Source organism: Erythrolamprus reginae, unplaced genomic scaffold (genome assembly GCF_031021105.1).
Source record: "Erythrolamprus reginae isolate rEryReg1 unplaced genomic scaffold, rEryReg1.hap1 H_2, whole genome shotgun sequence".
In the NCBI taxonomy this organism is placed as follows: domain Eukaryota; kingdom Metazoa; phylum Chordata; class Lepidosauria; order Squamata; family Dipsadidae; genus Erythrolamprus; species Erythrolamprus reginae.
In genome coordinates, this window is record NW_027248473.1 from 304830 (window position 1) to 320820 (window position 15991).

Sequence of the window (15991 nt, forward strand, 5' to 3'; positions counted from 1 at the left end):
GGCAAAGTCAGTGTGCATTACCACCCTTATTGCATCTACAGATTCTCACCCAGCCACCCTGTTTAGGGTAACCCGCTCTCTCCTGAATAAGGAGGCAGTGGCGTAGCCCTTACAGGGGTGGGCTGAGGAATTTGTTCAGTTTCTTGCAGATAAAGTCGCTTAGATTCAGAATGATCTGGACTTCAATTGGGCAATTCAGACTGAGGCAACAAGGTCAGGTCTTAGTCCTGTTATTTGGGAAGAGTTTGATCTGGTAACCCCTGAGGAAGTGGACAAACCCATGGGAGCTGTGTGTTCCTCCACCTGTTGATTGGACCCATGCCCCTCCTGGCTGGTTTTGGCCAGTCAGGAGGTGACACACAGCTCGATCCAGGTGTTGATTAATGCTTCCTTGAGTGAGGGGTCATTCTCACAGTTTCTGAAGGAGGCGGTTGTGTGAACCCTCCTCAAGAAACAATCCCTGGATCCAGCCAAATTGAAGAACTATAGGCCAGTCTCCAACCTGCCCTTTCGGGGTATGGTTGTTGAGAAGGTGGTGGCACTCCAGCTCTAACAGTCTTTGGTGAAGCTGATTATCTGGATTCCTTTCAGTCCGGTTTTAGGACCAGTCACAGCACAGAAACCACTTTGGTCGTGCTGATGGATGATCTCTGGTGGGCCCGGGATAGGGGACATTCCTCTATCCTGGTGCTCCTTGACCTCTCAGTGGCCTTTGACCATGGTTTCCTTCTGTGAGGACTAGAGGGATTGGGAGTTGGAGGCACCACTTTGGTCATTCGCAGTCGGTGTTCATGGGGGAGCAGAGATCCACCCCTCAGCCTCTCCTCTGTGGGGTGCCATCTAGACATCTCCACCCCATGCTAATTAAGTGAAGCAGTGGATGTGACGTGCCGGTGCCTGGAAGCTGTAAGGATCTGGATGGGGGCCAACATTCATGGCTCAGGGCCAGACTATTTACAGGACTGATCGGCAGCCAGTGCAGGCCGCGTAGTGTTGGTGAAACGTGGGCAGATCTTGGAAGCCCCATGAGGAGGGGCTTCTTGAGGAGGGGATCCTTTCCGGATCCCTACAAGGAGGCACTTGTGCACCCCCTCCTCAAGAAGCCTTCCCTGGAACCAGCCATACTTAAGAACTATCACCCAGAAGGTTGTCAAGAAGGTGGTGTCACTCCAGCTCCATCGGTCCTTGGATGAAGCCAATTATCTGGTCCCCCAACAGTCAGGATTTAGGCCCGGCTATGGCCCAAAAACTGCTTTGATTGTGTTGATAGATGATCTCTGACAGGCCCGGGATAGGGTTTATCCTCTATCTTGTTGCTTCTTGACCTCTCAGCAGCTTTTGATATCTTTGACCATGATATTCTTCTGTGCTGGCTAGAGGAATGGGAGTAGGAGGCACCGTTTTATGGGGGTTCTCTCCTATCTCTCTGGTCAATTGCAGTCAATATTAGCAGGGGGTCAGAGGTCAACTCCTAGGTCCCTCCCTTGTGGGGTTCCTCAGGGGTCAGTCCTCTCCCCCCTGCTGTTTAATATCTACATGAAACCACTGGGTGAGATCATCTAAGGGCACGGGGTGAGTTATCATCACTATGTTGATGATACTCAGCTATACATATCCACATATCCACTCAGTGAAGCAGTGGTGTCTGGAGGCTGTTAGAGTCTTGATGGGTACTAACAGGCTCAAGTTCAACCACGACAAGATGGAGAGGCTGTGGGTTCTGCCTCTCAACGACACTTTCATCTGCCATCCATTAACCTGGGGGTGAGCTTTTGAACCCCTCAGAGAGGGTCTGCAACTTGAGCATCCTTCTCAATCCACAGCTGACCTTGGAACATCATCTGTTGGCTATGGCGAGGGGGGTAGCCTGGTGCCCAGGTTCGCCTGGTGCACCAGTTGCGGCCCTATATGGACAGGGAGTTTTTACATGCCCAAGTTTCTCCAACACTCCATGGTCTGCATTGGCTTCCAATTGGTTTCCGGACTCAATTCAAAGTATTGGTTGCGACCTATAAAGCCCTACATGGCTTCGGACCAGATTACTTACAGGACTGCCTACTGCCACATGAATCCCAGTGACCAGTTATACCCACAGAGTTGGCCTTCTCCAGGTTCTGTCAACTAGACAATGTCATTTGGCAGGACCTAGGGGAAGAACTTTCTCTGGGGGGGACCCCAGCCCTCTGGAATCAGTTTCCCCCAGATATTTGTACTGCTCTCACTCTCCTTGCCTCCCGTAAGAGTCTTAATACTCATTTATGTCATCAGGCTTGGGCTGATTAGATCTTAGCCCCTGACCAACGAATTATTGTTGTATGAATGGGTATAATTGATTTTTAATAGAATTGGGGATTTTAGATAGCTATATAATTTTAATTTAAGTGGATTAATTTTATTGTAATTTACTGTTTATTATATGTTGTCATCCACCCCGAGATTTCAGAGAGGGGTGGCATAGAAATCCAATAAATAAATAAATATTTCCCGAACCTCCGATTTCTCTGTTAATTCCCTGATTTCCCTGTTTTCCAGGTTTGCTGGTCATCCTGTATGCGGTTATCAGCCTTAAAGGTAGCTTTATAACTGGCTTGAAAATATTTAATAAATCATTTCTGTAACAATTCCTGAAAGGGCAACAATTTATACTGCTAACAAATAAATGTGCCATAAAGGAGAGCACCTTGGTTCCTAAACTTTTTTTAAATGTCTCCTGCACACAGACCCAAAAAAAAGAGGTATTCTAAGTTAATGCTCTGAAATATATTTGGGTCAAAGTTTGGAATCAATACTTTGTTTTTAGTAAAATAAGTCAGATTCAAACTCCTTTCAAATGGAAGCAATTCTCATAAATTAAAACATTTGCAAATGTAAACAATATCTTTTTTAAAATCATACATACATACAATACATACATATATGCATATATAGACATATAAAAGTTTAATTAAACTTTTTAAATATCAAACGTTCTTCAAAAGAAATCAAATCAAAACAGTGAAAGGCTTTATGAACTGGTTACCCACTTGCCCCTCCTTTCTCAAGCAGGAGAAGGGGGAGTAAGGGGGGGAAACTGTTAAAAGTGAGCAGCTATACTGAAGGGGGCGATCCTCCCCCTCTCGCTCCTTCAAGGCAAAAGAATCCCTGAGTTTACAACCAGTGAGGATAAAGAAAATGTTATATATACATTCATACATACATACATACATACATACATACAGTGGTATCTCTAAAGAACTTAATTTGTTCTGTGTCCAGGTTCTTAAGTAGAAAGGTTTGTAAGTAGAAGCAATTTTTCCCATAGGAATCAATGTAAAAGCAAATAATTTATTTCCATTAGGAAAGAAATAAAAGCTTGGAATTTGGGTGGGAGGAGGAGGAAGAAGAGGAGGAGGACACTTGCTGCCAAAGGAAGAAGGTGAAGTGAGGGGAATAAAAAAAAATCCAAAACTTTAAGGCTTAAAAAAAAAAAGAGGGACTCTGAGGCGGCGAGGAGGAGCACGCGCCTTAAGTACAGGCGTTCAAATTCTCATTGGGAGAGAAAAGGAAGCTTAATGTATTAAACTTAAATTAGCCATTATATTATATGTTTTTTATAAACCATTTAAATAAGTCTAATCCTGTCTTTACTAAGGCATTGACCTCTAAGAAATATGTGGAGAAGTTTATGTGGACAAATTAAACACTATAAAGATCGCTTGCAAGTGGGTGATACTTCCAACATAATCTACTGGATCCCCTGCATGGAATGCTGTGTCAGTGTGGGACAAATAGGGAGAAAGCCAATTACCAAACTGCAAGAACACAAGGAAGTGGGCAGATTTTATTTATTTATTTATTTATTTATTTATTTATTTATTTATTTATCCAATACACAAATACATAGGAAGAAAAATAAACATGTAGTAATATATATAAGGGTAAAGTGAACTTAGAGGAGAGGATATATGAAAGAAAGAAAATATATATGATAAGTGAGAGAAAGGAAAGACAATTGGACAAGGGACGAAAGGCACACCAGTGCACCTATGTACGCCCCATACTGGCCTCTTAGGAACCTGGAGAGGTCAATCGTGGAGAGTCTAAGGGAGAAATGTTGGGGGTTAGGGGTTGACACAATTGAGTCCGGTAATGAGTTCCACGCTTCGATAACTCGATCGTGGAAATCATATTTTTTACAGTCAAGTTTGGAGCGGTTCGTATTAAGTTTGAATCTGTTGCGTGCTCTTGTGTTGTTGCGTTTGAAGCTGAAGTAGTCATTGACCGGCAGGACATTGCAGCATATGATCTTGTGGGCAATACTCAAATCGTGTTTTACGCACCGTAGTTCTAGGCTTTCTAGGCCCAGGATTGTTAGTCTATTTTCGTAGGATATTCTGTTTCGAGTGGAGGAGTGAAGGGCTCTTCTGGTGAAATATCTTTGGATATTTTCAAGGGTGTTGAGGTCTGAGATGTGGTATGGGTTCCAGACAGATGAGCAGTAGTCTAGGATGGGTCTGGCAAAAGTTTTGTAGGCTCTTGTGAGTAGTGTGAGATTGCCTGAGCAGTAGCTACGTAGGATCAGGTTAACAACTCTAGAAGCTTTTTTGGCGATATTGTTGCAGTGGGCTTTAGCACTTAGGTCATTTGATATTAGTATTCCAAGGTCTTTTACTGAGTGTGGGTTGGCAGTGAGAGATTGTTTATTCAGTTTGTATGCGCGGTTTGGATTCTTTTTGCCAATGTGGAGGGTAGAGCATTTGTTGGTTGATATTTGAAGTTGCCAGGTGTTAGACCAGTCTGAGACAAAGTCCAGGTCTTTTTGGAGAGTGAGTATGTTGTCTGGTGTTGAAAAGTTTCACATCGTCAGCAAAAAGAACACAGTTGCTTTCGATATGGTCACAGAGGTCATTGATGTAGAGAATGAAGAGAGTAGGACCTAGTACGCTTCCCTGGGGAACTCATTGTCACCTCAATAATCAATAATACCTTTGAGTACAATAATCAAGGACCTACATTCAATTTTTCAGCTTTTCAGCAATTAATCACAAAAACAACTAGGGAAATGATTAGAGCCTAGAAAATGGGCCCTCGCAAATCAACATGAGTACTGATTTACCTCCAGCTTATCAATGTGGGGGCTTGGTTGCGGGGGCTTGGTATTACAAGGAAACAACAACCAACAACTTAAAACCAACTATCAATTCCCCAATGTACATCTAAAAAGCTACACACCACAGACAACATATAAATACCACACACCCAACAGCCCAAAACACGCAGAGAAGTCCCTGAGGATGGGCTCCCTGGTCCCAGTGACCGACTCAGATTGGATCCTGCAACATTGTCCTGGGACACCTATATTTGCCTTAATTTGGGAAAGGCATGTTCCAGGTCCCTAGCTTTAGGACAAGTTAGTGAAACATTGTAAATTTGTAAGATAGTATATGAACTTTTTCAAAAGCTGCGGTTGGCACATTCAAATCTAAAATATAGGATGGCAACAGTTCTTTACATACAGAAGTAGGTAAGAAAGAAAGCATAGATTTTTTCAAATTTTTATTGTACTGGATTTGGAAGGTCAGCTAAACTGCGATTGATGTTGTTATCATCTCATTCTGTGTATTCATCCTATTGATATTATTCTTTTATATTTCAGATTTATTATTTGGAAAACCAAGTGCAGGTAAAAGGTTTTTGTTCTCTCTTTTTCACTTCTTTCTCTTATGTACAAAATCAGAAACTGAGATACAGTCACTAACCAACACTGTGCGAATCTTTAGCAATGACATCAACATGGAATTTGGCCTGGATAAATGTGCCACAGTGGCACTGAAAAAGGGGGAAATCACTGAAAGTGAGGGCATTGAAATGCCAAATGGTCAAACCATCAAGTGCCACCAGCCAGAAACCTACAGATACTTGGGCATCTTGCAATTGGATAATATCAAGCATGGTCATGTGAAAAGTGTGATCAGCAAAGAGTACATCCAGAGGACCAGAAAAATTTTGAAGAGCAAACTGAATGGTGGCAACACTATCAAGACTATAAATACGTGGCCCATACCTGTCATTGGATACACAGCTGGCATAGTGAACTGGACTCAAGCAGAGCTGGACAAGTTGGACAGGAAAACCAGAAAATTAATGACGATCCATCATGCACTACAGTGACATTGATAGGCTGTATTTACCAAGGAAAATAGGTGGCAGAAGACTTTTGCAAGTGAAGCAGACAGTGGAAGAAGAGAAGCATGCATTAGCTGACTATGTGAAGTAGAGCAAAGAGTCAGTGTTGATGGAGGTCAACAATAGGAAACTGCTCAAGGTGAAGCAAACTGAACTAATATTGGTGGCACAGTACAGAAAAACTGTAACTCAATGTCGTATGGACAGTTGGCAGAACATGGCCAGTTCTTGGAGAAGATTGAAGGCAAAGTGAATAAAGAAAACACCTGGTCATGGCTTACAAGTGGAACACTCAAAAAGGAGACAGAAAGACTAATATTGGCGGCACAAGAACAGGCTATTAGAGCAAATGCTGTCAAAGCCAGAATTGAAAAATCAACAGATGATCCAAAGTGCAGACTCTGTGAAGAAACAGATGAAACAATCGATCACATACTCAGCTGCTGCAAAAAAATTGCACAGACTGACTACAAGCATAGACACGATACTGTGGCACAGATGATCCACTGGAACTTGTGCCAGAACTACCATCTACCAGTGTCAAAGAACTGGTGGGATCATAAGCCCGAAAAAGTGGTTGAAAATGAGCAAGCAAAACTACTGTGGGGCTTCCAACTTCAGACTGACCGAATTCTGAAGCATAACACACCAGACACCCTGATTGTGGAGAAAAAGAAAAAATGGATCATCGACATCGCAATCCCAGGAGACAGCAGAATTGAGGAGAAGCAGCTAGAGAAATTAGTGAAATACGAAGATCTAAAAATCGAGCTGCAACGACTCTGGCATAAGCCAGTGAAAGTGGTCCCAGTGGTACTTGGCACGCTGGGCCCAGTGCCAAAGGATCTCAGTGGACATTTGAAAACCAGAATTGACAAAATCTGTCAATTGCAAAAGGCCACTTTAATTCACCGCTACATCATGCAGTCCTAGGTGCTTGGGAAGCACCTGACTGGTGATGAAATACGAAATCCAGAATTGTTTTCTGTGTTGTATTGACATAATAATAATAATAATAATAATAATAATAATAACAACAACAACAACAACAACAATAACAACAATAGTAATAAGAGCAGCAGCAGCAACAACAATCACGATTCATTCAGAGACCACATTGTAAAAAAAATATAGAACTTAAAAGGCTCTGCAATACTATATGCTGGCAATATTTATTACCATGCTTATTTAAAATAATATCCAAATTTTTAGGGGGTAGTGTTTTTTATCCTGCCTTTTTATATTTACAACTTAAGCCAATGAATATACCATATGAATACACCAATATTTCCCTCCTATTTTACCCATATAAGCCAGTATAAGAACAGCACACCCTGATTTTTAGCACTTTTGTTTCTGTTTGGAAAGACAACAGGAAAAGCCTTCAAAAGGAAGTTGAGAAAGAATATGCACCATTTTCTTTAATGACTTCAAAACTGCGTGGCAAATTTCTAACTAGTTTGGTGGGTCTAATGAAGAAAAGTCACCTTTTGGGAGAACTGGAGCTCCAGGTAAAGAAGTTTCTGTTATTAATACTGTGATTCATTTTCTTTTTTTTCTTATAGTTTTTATTTATCTATCTATCTATCATCTATCTATCTATTTATTTATTAGATTTGTATGACGCCTCTCTCCGTAGACTCGGGGCGGTTCACAACAACAATAAAACAATTCAAGACAAATCTAATAATTTTAAAACATTTTTAAAAACCTGTTATTAAAGCACACATACACACAATGTCTATGTAACTATGGCAGCTGTATATGATCTATAGACGAGTATATCGTTATACAGTATACCATATTTTTCGGAGTATAAAATGTATTGGAATATAAGATGCACCCAGATTTTAAAGGTGGGAAAAAAGGAAAAAAGTATTCTGAACCAAATGTTTTAGTAATATATTATTTAATAAAATATCAGAATACTTTTTATAAACATATATACTTTTTGCAACCATGTACACTTTTTACAAACTTCAAACTTGACAGCTTTAGGACTTGGGAACTTCAAGTCCCAGAATTCCTCCTCCAGTCATGCTAGCTCAGGAATGGGAGTTGAGGTTCACAAGTCTTAAACTTGCCAAGTTTGAATGCACCCCAACCCCTAACCCAGGGGTCTTCAGAATGTGACAGGTTTAAGACTAGTTGGCCTTCTCCGGGTCCCATCGACTAAACAATGGTGTCTGGCGGGGCCCAGGGGAAGAGCCTTCTCTGTGGCGGCCCCGACCCTCTGGAACCAACTCCCCCCAGAGATTAGGATTGCCCACACCCTCCTTGCCTTTCGTAAACTTCTTAAGACCCTCCTCTGTCATCAGGCATGGGGGAATTGAGACATCTCCCCCTGGCCTATATAATTTATGCATGGTATGTTTGTGTGTACAGTATGTCTGCTTTTAGAGACTTTTTAATATTAGATTTGTGATACATTATTCGTATTATTGCTATGAGCTGCCCCGAGTCTGTGGAGAGGGACGGCATATAAATCTAATGAATAAATAAATAAATAAATAAATAGTGGACGTCAACTCCCAGACTTCCTCCTCCAGTCATGTTAGATAAGGTAATTAGAAGCCAAAAAAGCCCGGGTTTTTGCCCGGTTTTTCACAAAAATAGGTGGGCAAAGAGTCTGTGAAGCTTGCAGGGAGCGCCTGGGTGCTGGGGAATGGCAAAAATGCCCCAGCACCCAAGAGTCCTCTGCAGGCTTCCCAGACCCTCTGGCCACGCCGTTTTGACAGCTTTAAGAGTAATGGACTTCAACTCCCAGAATTCCTCCTCCAGTCATGCTAGATGGCGTAATTGGAAGGCAAAAGTACCTCTGTTTTTGTGAAAAACAGGCCATTTGTCTTGCAAAAATGGGGTGGGCAAAGGGTCTGGGGAGCCTGCATGAAGCTCCTGGATGCTGGGGAATGCCAAAAATACCCCCTTTTGTGAAAAATGGGCCATTTTTTGCCCTTTTGTCACAAAAATGGGACATTTTTCCATCCCCCAGCACCCAGGAGCTTCCTGCAGGCTTCCCAGACCCTTTGTCCACCACATTTTTTGCAAAAAAAGCAGCCCCTTTTTCCTGTTACTATGACTTTATAATAAGTAATATTAGCATGCATGACTTTCCTAATCTGTTTATCTTGAAGGGCTGTCATTTATCCTTGTAATATGATTTTTCTTAATTTTTTGGATTACCGGTATTTACTGTAGGTTCTGAGACCTAAACAACTACCAGCTCTCAGGTATCAACTACATACATTATTGTTTCTCTCAAAATTTGGGGGAAGCTCAAGAGGATCTGGGAGGCAGAAAGGGGGAAGTTACATTGAGGGGCTGCCAATCTGTCAATAACCAAAAGTCACAATGTCCTTTTCGTCTAAAACTAGAAAAGATTTTGAAAAGAACGACTTAAGTTTCCTGCCACAAATGTTAAAAAGCATTTTCCTCTATGGTTCTTAAGCTTTACTTTATATTTTAAAAATGCATTTAAATTCCCAGTGGACAGCAGTATTCAGATTCAATTCTCACATTACAGTCACCCATCATATGCATGTCCAAATCCATCTGTAATATATTATTTTCCTGCCTATTCCTCCAACTCAAACCTCTAGCTGGAACAGGTTCTTGAGGACCCTGAACAAGTCAAACTAAATAAGGACGAACCAGAGTTTATGGATCTGATGGACAACTTGCACGATGGCAAAGGAGCAATTGTCACTGAACTTGCTGAGGCTACCCTTTATTTTCTTCAGGCTCTTGATGGTAAAAATAGTCTCTCAAATTACAATGGTCATTAATAATTCACTAACTTTCAGCCTAAGAACAAGTAAAATTGGAAGACAAAAACACCTTTACAAAATTCCTCTCTGAGGAAGACTTATTTGGCTATCACTTCCTTAACCAGTACAGTGATAGCTCTACTTAAGTGCCCAGAGAAAGGAAAATGCTTCATTCTCTCTGGACTGCCAAAGCCTCCTTAAGCACCACTGAAAGGCTCCTCTGGCAGCCCAGAAAAGCCCAAAGTTGCCAGGATAAAAGGGGGGATGGCAGGAAACTGGACAAGCCTTCGTGGCGCTCTTAAATTTCCTGGGAAATTTTTCCAGGCTCAGGTTCTTAAGTAGAAAATGGTTCTTAAGAAGAGGCAAAAAAATCATGAACACCAAGTTCTTATCTAGAAAAGTTCTTAAGTAGAGGCATACTTAGGTAGAGGTATCACTGTATAAGGCACACCTAGATTTCAGTTCACTAATTAAGTGAAGCTGTTTGCCAGTGAAACCTCTACTATGCTTACAATCTCACTTCAGCTTTTCTTTGCTTTGTAGACCTACAAATATTGTAAATGTGAGGATTAATCAAAAAGTTATTTTTTATCATCATTGCAATTGTGAACCACTTTTAGCAAGAGGTTTAGCACTTGCTAAAAGAGGCAGGTGCTAAATGAAGAGTATACATAGACCCATCATAGGATGGGCAGACACTGTTCATACATAGCCTAAAGAAATATGAAGACTTGTCCCAAAAGGTTTCTTAATGGGTAATCTTTATTATAAATAAATGTTAGCTGCATTTAGGATTAAATTGAACAACAACAAAAATTCAGAGAATATCAGGGATTGCAACTTTAGACATGGTTGGAATCCACTCATTGGAATCCACCCATTCATAATGGCTTTACATACTATAGGAACACAGCTATGGCTTATACAATAGGCCATGATTAAAATAAACCATGGTTAAGGCCAATAAACTTCATTGATAACTTGATCAAAATTTATTAAATGATTTTTCACTTTGTGAATTCACAATGGCTGAATTCACACACAATAGTAAGGTAGAAACATACCATAGGATCCTAACTTAATATGATACTGATGTCACTGACCACTGAAAGGTAAATTGCAAAGAATCAGAACTGATCTGTGATTTAGTATGGTTAATCCTGTTTCATTTATTTATACTGGTTATGCATTCCAGTTTAGAATCTGCTATAGATAATGTACGGGTTATTAATTTCAAATTAATCTAAACCATTTCTTCCAATTGCTAATAAACAATTATTACTAGAGAAATTTGGGCAATTATTTTTGATGTAACATTTTCTAGAACAAACTATGTTCTCAATTTGTTTTCTATAAAACCCAGAGCTGACAGAGGTCCAGATAATGCTACTAGTGGAATCTAAGGAAAAAAAGATTATATCCCAGCAACTGAACCTGGTAAGAGAACTTCTGAAGCAAAAATAATTTGTTTTAGTTAACATTCATTTTTTTCTAAGGCATTAAGATATTATATGTGAGTTTTCTCTAGCTCATGGGTGTGAAACTCAACCGTGTCGCACGACATCACATGACATATCACAATGTTTTTTGTCTTTGCGGAGCCAGGGTGGGTGTGGCCTTTGTGTGATGCATCCAGTCCACGGGCCACCAGTTCGACCACCTGGCTCTAGCTGAATTAAGAGGCTATATGTACAAGGCTATATCTTCTGCATGTTTATTGTAGAACAACAGCAATGCTAAGTGTACTTTGGGTTTCTGTTGTATTTCTATGCTCATAAAACATTGAAGCATATAGTCCAGGTAGTCGTCAACTTGTGATGGCAATTGGTACCAGAGTTTCCTTTATTATGTAACGTAGTTATCAAGTGAATCACACTCAATATTATCAATTTTGTGACTCAGTTTTATGACCAATTTTATCATCACTTTTGCCATGAATGTTAGGGTAAATCACTGCAGTTGTTAAGTTAATCCAGCTTCCTCCATAGACTTAGCTTTATGGAGGCAAGCAGGGAAAATGACAAATGATGATCACATGTACTGCAAACATGTTAAATGCATGCCAGGTGCCAAGCACATGATCTATGATCATATTACTATGGCAATGTTGCAATGTTGAAAAGTTCAAGTCTTAATCGTTTTTTCCCAGTGCTGTTGTTTACCTTAAGGATTGTTAAACCAACGGCTGTAAATGTACTAGCTGTATATACAGTAATACCTCATGATACGAACTTAATTGGTGCAAGGAGGAGGTTCGTAAGACGAAAGGTTCGTAAGACGAAACATTGTTTCCCATAGGAAACAATGTAAAGTCAATTAATCCGTGAAACCCAAAAACCCCCCGCAAAAAAACGGCTTTCCGTGACTGCTGGGAAGCCGCGCAGCTGTTTTAAAAGGTGACAGCCGGCCTGGGGGGCTTCCCAGCACCCCCCCCCGAACCTCTCCTCTTCCCAGTTTGCTCTCCATGTGTCCCCAACCTTTCATGGAGGGTTTTCCACCTCTCCTCTTCCCAGTTTGCTCTCCATGTGTCCTCAACCTTTCACGGAGGGTTTTCCACCTCTCCTCTTCCCAGTTTGCTCTCCATGTGTCCCCAACCTTTCACGGAGGGTTTTCCACCTCTCCTCTTCCCAGTTTGCTCTCCATGTGTCATCAACCTTTCAAGGAGGGTTTTCCACCTCTCCTCTTCCCAGTTTGCTCTCCATGTGTCCTCAACCTTTCACGGAGGGTTTTCCACCTCTCCTCTTCCCAGTTTGCTCTCCATGTGTCCCCAACCTTTCACGGAGGGTTTTCCACCTCTCCTCTTCCCAGTTTGCTCTCCATGTGTCCTCAACCTTTCACGGAGGGTTTTCCACCTCTCCTCTTCCCAGTTTGCTCTCCATGTGTCCTCAACCTTTCACGGAGGGTTTTCCACCTCTCCTCTTCCCAGTTTGCTCTCCATGTGTCCCCAACCTTTCACGAGGGTTTTCCACCTCTCCTCTTCCCAGTTTGCTCTCCATGTGTCCTCAACCTTTCACGGAGGGTTTTCCACCTCTCCTCTTCCCAGTTTTATTTCCATGTGTCCTCAACCTTTCATGGAGGTGGAAAACCCTCCGTGAAAGGTTGAGGACACATGGAGAGCAAACTGGGAAGAGGAGAGGTGGAAAACCCTCCGTGAAAGGTTGAGGACACATGGAGAGCTAACCGCTTTCGGAGACTGCTAGGGAGCTGCTGTTTTAAAAGGTGACAGCCGGGCTGGGGGGCTTCCCAGCAACCTCCCGAACCCAACCCGGAAGTTCGGGTTTGGCGTTCGTAACATGAAAAAAGTTCGTAAGAAGAGGCAAATTTTTTCTGAACCCCGGGTTCGTATCTCGAGTTGTTCGTAAGACGAGGGGTTCGTATCTTGAGGTACCACTGTACTTTGGCTGCAACTGATACTAAGTATACATTGTATCAGTGTGTAGGCAAATTGTTTCAAATATTGAGATTAAATAGATCATTTTACTGTTGTTTCATGCTTAGAATATTTTCAGGACCCTCAAAGCAAAATTGCATCACCTCCAATAAGACCAGTGCAAGTACAAGATTATAGCATTGCAACTTTACCACTAATATAATGCCATATGCACACTGCATTTTCTATTGGCCTCGATTGATTTTCTACATGTGTATATTACTGATCAAGTAATCAACTCTATTTTATTTGTTTCTTGTTTCCAAAGGTTGAAGGAATCATAGGTGAATATTTCTGCTATGAAAAACAGAATTTTACTGTAGCAGACCAGCAGTTACCTGAAGAGGAATGGGTTATAACTGGAGCATTAATTGAAGAAATAAGTGGAATATCTATACAACGAAGTGGATGCACTGTTACTGTATCTGTAGCCCCTGATGTTTCTTCAACCCTCCCTGCACTATATGTGGCTCTATTTGCACTTGCTCTTCTCTCTAAGGAAAGTTTTTAAGCCATTCTTGTAAACCGGAATATGTTTGCAGATAGAAAAGAATAATGCACAAATGCAGAAATCTAATATACTCAAAATAAAAGTTGTAATCTGACAGCCTTATTTGAAAGGAAGCTTGCCTGAGAATTGTAATATTCCTTGTCTAGGTCTAAGGTCGCATTGCTGGGCAAGCCAAGATGTGTTCCTAACCACATATGGATGCTTTGTTCACATTATGCTGTTATCATAAGTTAGCATGAGTTTTGAACTGCAGGCTTTTCAAACATGGAGTTCTAGTTAGGCCTGAAGGCCTGGGAGTGTATTTGTTGACATCTCAAAGGTTACTGCTAAAACTTCCCTAGATTTGCAGTAACATTTTGTAACATCATGAATGCTTATTGTTCTGTGTGTATGAATGACCACATCGTGTAAGCTGCGCATGTACATAGCAAAGGTTGCATAGAGATAAAGTTCCTATAAGAAAACTGAATGGGAAGAAGAATAGAAGGATTATTTGGAGGATTACATTCGCTCTTGGAATAAAGTTGGCTTCTTCCTCTTGTACAATGGTCTCTGCTTATCTTTGAACCTTCTCCATTTCTACAGAGAATATTTATTTATATTAGGTATTTATTTACATTCAATTTTCCCTAACTGCATTCACACAAAGCTCTAAATCATTTGGATGGGAGTTAGCAGGCTCAAACTTCACCCCGACAAGACTGAGTGGCTGTGGGTTCTGCCCCTGAAGGACCATACCATCTGTCCATCTTGGTTCTGGGGGAAGAAAGAAATAGCCCCCTCAGATTGGGTTCGCAACTTGGGTGTCCTCCTAGATCCCCGGCTGAAACTAGATCAACATTTCTCAGCTGTGGGTAGAGGGACCTTTGCACAGGTTTGCCTAGTGCACCAGCTGCGACCCTACCAAGACCAGGAGGCTCATTGCACAGTCACCCATGCCCTTATCACATCACCTCTTTACTATGAGGATATCAGTGAGGATAAATGAATGAGGATAAATCAGTTTGTTGAAGTTTATGAAAAGGCAGCTGTAAATGAAATAGATGTAGTTGTTAAGGATAAGGGGCAAACAAGCTGGCAGGGGTAGCCAATACCGTAGAGGATAGGCTCAAAATACAGAAATATCTAGATAAATTATCTCTGTGGGGCCATAGTAACAAAATGCTGTTCAATGTCGAGAAGAGCAAAGTCCTTCACCTAGGTAAAAAAAAAACCCTAGACACACATACAGCCTGGGAGAAACCCCATTTAGCAGTTGTGACTGTGAAAAAGATCTCGGAGTCTTGGTGGATAATCAACTAAACATGAGCCAGCAATGTGCTGCAGCGGCTAAAAAAGCCAACACAATCCTAAGCTGCATCAACGGGAATACACTCCAAGACCAGGGAGGTATTAATACCACTCTACTACACCCTGGTCAGACCACATCTAGAATACTGCATTCTGTTCTGGTCACCACACTTCAAAAGAGACATTGAAACTCAGGAGAAGGTACAGAAAAGACTAATGAAGAGAGATTGCAGGAACTGGATATGTATAGCCTAGAGAAATGGAGGGCCAGAAGGGACATCATAGCAATATACAGGTATTTGAGGGGTTGCCACAGAGAGGAGGGGGTCATTCTATTTCCCAGGGCACCAGAGGGCCGGACAAGGAACAATGCCTGGAAGCTGACCAAGGAGAGATTCAACCTGAAATAATTTAATTTAATTTAATTTATTAGATATGTATGCCATTCCTCTCCGAAGATACAGTACACAAAATACAAATCCAATATTAAAAGCAGATAAAAACCCTTATCATAAAAAAGTTTATCACACAACCCAAACAAAACCATACATAACTCGTATTAGCTAAGGGGTATATCAACTTCCCCAAGCCTGGCGACATAGGTGGATTTTTTAGGAGCTTGCAAAAGGCAAGGAGGGTGGGGGCAGTTCTAATCTCCAGGGAGAGTTGATTCCAGAGGGCCAGGGCCACCAGAAAGAAGACTCTTCCCCTTGGTCCCGCCAGACGACATTGCTTAGTCAACGAGCCCCGGAGAAGGCCAACTCTGTGGGGCCTAACCAGTCGCTGGGATTCGTGCAGCAGAAGATGGTCCTGAATGTATTCTGGTCC

The 15991-nt window shown here is 41.5% G+C and overlaps 1 protein-coding gene across 1 annotated transcript in view; it reads left to right on the forward strand.

Annotated features, from left to right (window-relative positions):
* Positions 1 to 14419, forward strand: part of LOC139155450 (gasdermin-A-like) — a 36080-nt gene extending 21661 nt beyond the window's left edge. Inside the window, exons 9-14 of the mRNA XM_070730587.1 lie at positions 2533 to 2571; positions 5636 to 5662; positions 7534 to 7676; positions 9765 to 9915; positions 11296 to 11369; positions 13631 to 14419. Of these exons, the coding sequence (XP_070586688.1) occupies positions 2533 to 2571; positions 5636 to 5662; positions 7534 to 7676; positions 9765 to 9915; positions 11296 to 11369; positions 13631 to 13873 (677 nt within the window). The 3' untranslated portion in view covers positions 13874 to 14419. The remainder of the gene's footprint in view (positions 1 to 2532; positions 2572 to 5635; positions 5663 to 7533; positions 7677 to 9764; positions 9916 to 11295; positions 11370 to 13630) is intronic.
* Positions 14420 to 15991: the final 1572 nt, after the last annotated feature.